Consider the following 2,720-nt stretch of genomic DNA (forward strand, 5'->3'; position numbering starts at 1 on the left):
GTTAGAACACGCTGTCCCCTGCTCGGTGCCTGGAGCCCAGCAGCCATGAGTGCTGACGGAAAAGAAAAAGAGGGAGAATAACAGAAACGGATGAAGACGAGAAAAAGGAGAAAGAGGAAGGGAGGAAGGAGGGGGAGAAGCGAGAGGAAAGCTATCTCAGTTAAGACGCTAAGTGCCTCACCGCAGGGCAGCGTGTTTTCCATCTCACCTGGGGGGGGGGGATGAGGTGAAAGGAGGAACAGGTGTTAGTCAGGCTTGTTAATTGCTGTTTCTAAATATACTCCAACAACAGAACAAGAATTAAAGACACAGGAACACCTGGGTACAGCTGGGTACCTCGCACACACTGCTAGTTTTCTAGGGCTGCCACGGCGAACTGCCACAAACTGGGCCACTTGAAACAACAGAAATCCATCCCTGCACAGTTCTGGAGGCCGGGGGCCCCCAGTCAAGGTACCATCAGGGCTGCACTCCCTCCGGAGGCCCCGGGGGAGGCCCTGCCCCCCCGGTGTCGGGTGGGGGGCGGCTTCTGCGTTCCCGGCGCTGCTTGCCTCCGGTCTCTGCCTCCCACTTCATGCCCCAGCTCTGGTCTCTGCCTCCCACTCCATGCCCCCGCTCCCAGTGCGTGTCTGTCTCTTCTAAGGACTACTTGCCATTGGATCTAGGACCCACCCAGATCATCCAGGGCCAGCTCATCTCGAGATCCCTACTTTAACTGTACCAGTAGAGACCATGTTTCCTGATAAGAGCACATTCACAAGTTCTATGATTTGGGCAGGGACCTGTCTTCTGGGGGCCACCACTATACTCATTACCAACGCCGCCTATTTTTGTCACCAGGCTTGAGTGGAATGCCTCTTCCAATGTGCTGCCCACCTTGGCCTCAGACAGCCCTGGGTTTGCATCTCCCTCTCTCTCACTGACTTGCTGTGTGACCTTGAGTCTGATGCCGCATGTCTCTGAGCCTTATTCATTCAACAAACGTGTACTGATTGCCAAGCACCGTCCTAGACACTGAGGAACACCCCTGCCTCTGTGGGGCTCATCTCAGAGGATCTGATGGGATCACGGGGCACAAGCAGAATGAACTGAGGCCCCGAGCCCACCCCGCCCGGTCCCCCACTTCAGGCCCCTCACTCCGCGCCAACCACCCAGCCGTTGGGCTAAGTGGACACACCCCAGGAGCCCTCACTCCCCTCCCTGCCCCCTGGCCCGTGGCCCACCTCGCCCAGCTCCTGCGGCTGGTCCTGCCTCTGCCCCCAGGGCTCAGCCGCCAGCTGAGGCTCGGCCTCCTGGGCAGGGAAATGCCCCGCCCAGGGCTGATGTCACAAAGGGCCAGCCAGCTCTGCCTCTGCGGGGCCTGGTGGCCGGGTCCCAGCGGCAGTGCCCTCCCCTCCCCCTGCCCCTCTAGCGGAGGTGCTGGTACTATGAAACGGTAACCTGCCCTGGAGCCAGCAGACTCCAGCCAGGCCCCCGTCGAGGGACCCAGGCCGCCGTTGCCGCCCGCGCCCACCGGCCGCCCGGGCCCCAGGCCCGCGTCTCCTCACCGCCCCGGCCCTCGGCATGCCTAACTACTACGAGGTGCTGGGGGTGCAGGCTAGCGCCTCCCAGGAGGACATCAGGAAGGCCTACCGCAAGCTGGCCTTGTGCTGGCACCCCGACAAGAACCCTGACAACGAGGAGGAGGCCGAGAAGAAGTTCAAGCAGGTGTCCGAGGCCTACGAGGTCCTGTCCGACTCCAAGAAGCGCTTGGTGTACGACCGCGCGGGCTGCGACAGCTGGCGGGCCGGCACCCGCTACAGCAGCCCCTTCGACAGCGGCTACAGCTTTCGCAACCCCCAGGACATCTTCCGCGAGTTCTTCGGAGGCCTGGACCCCTTCTCCTTCGGCTTCTGGGACAGCCGGCTCGGCAGCGAGCACGCGGGCCGGGGCCACGGGCTGCGCGGCGCCCTCTCGGCCGGCTTCGGCGAGTTCCCGGCCTTCGTGGAGGCTTTCTCAGCCTTGAACACCCTGGGCCGCAGCGGGGGCGGCGCCAGCCGTGCCACCTTCTCGTCTGCATCCTTCGCCGGCTCTGGCTCGGGCAGCTCGGGCTTCAAGTCGGTGATGTCGTCCACCAAGATGGTCAACGGACACAAGGTCACCACCAAGCGCATCGTGGAGAACGGGCAGGAGCGCGTGGAGGTGGAGGAGGACGGGCGGCTCAAGTCCGTGACCGTCAATGGCAAGGAGCAGCTCAAACGGCCGGACAGCAAGTAGACTCCGCCCACTGCCTGTGCCCACCGCCTGGGCGATGCTTAATAAACATGCCGAGCGGGTTCACGGAGACAGCTGCCCGCTTGGTGGGGGGCGGGCAGCCCGGGCGCACCCGCGAGGCCCGGGGACGTGCCCAGCGCCTGGCGCAGACTGACTTTGCGAGGACGCCGTTCAGGCTCGGGGGTTAGGAGCTCCCTGCGCCTGCGCCTGCGTCCTCGGGTCGTGAGAGTCCTGACCAGCGCCTGGCCCACTCAGCCCGCGGCTCCACGCCCACCAGCCCGCGAGGGTGCTCCGCCCACCGCCACGCCTGGCTTCAGGGGCTCCCGCGGCTCTGAGCATAGACCTCAGGCTTTGTCCTCACCACCGGGCGCCGGGGGCCTGGCCACTGCCCACCCTCCCGGACCCTCATCCCCTGAGCCCGGCCACACCGGCCTCCCCTCCGGTCCTCCCCGGCACCAAATGCCTTG

The 2,720-nt window shown here is 64.4% G+C and overlaps 1 protein-coding gene across 1 annotated transcript; it reads left to right on the forward strand.

Moving 5' to 3' along the window:
* The first annotated feature begins 1,563 nt into the window (after window positions 1-1,563).
* DNAJB8 (DnaJ heat shock protein family (Hsp40) member B8) lies at window positions 1,564-2,256 on the forward strand. The gene has a single exon (XM_060021521.1). The coding sequence runs from the start codon at window positions 1,564-1,566 to the stop codon at window positions 2,254-2,256; it is 693 nt and encodes a 230-aa protein (XP_059877504.1).
* Window positions 2,257-2,720: the final 464 nt, after the last annotated feature.

This window comes from Delphinus delphis, chromosome 10 (genome assembly GCF_949987515.2).
Source record: "Delphinus delphis chromosome 10, mDelDel1.2, whole genome shotgun sequence".
Classification (NCBI taxonomy): domain Eukaryota; kingdom Metazoa; phylum Chordata; class Mammalia; order Artiodactyla; family Delphinidae; genus Delphinus; species Delphinus delphis.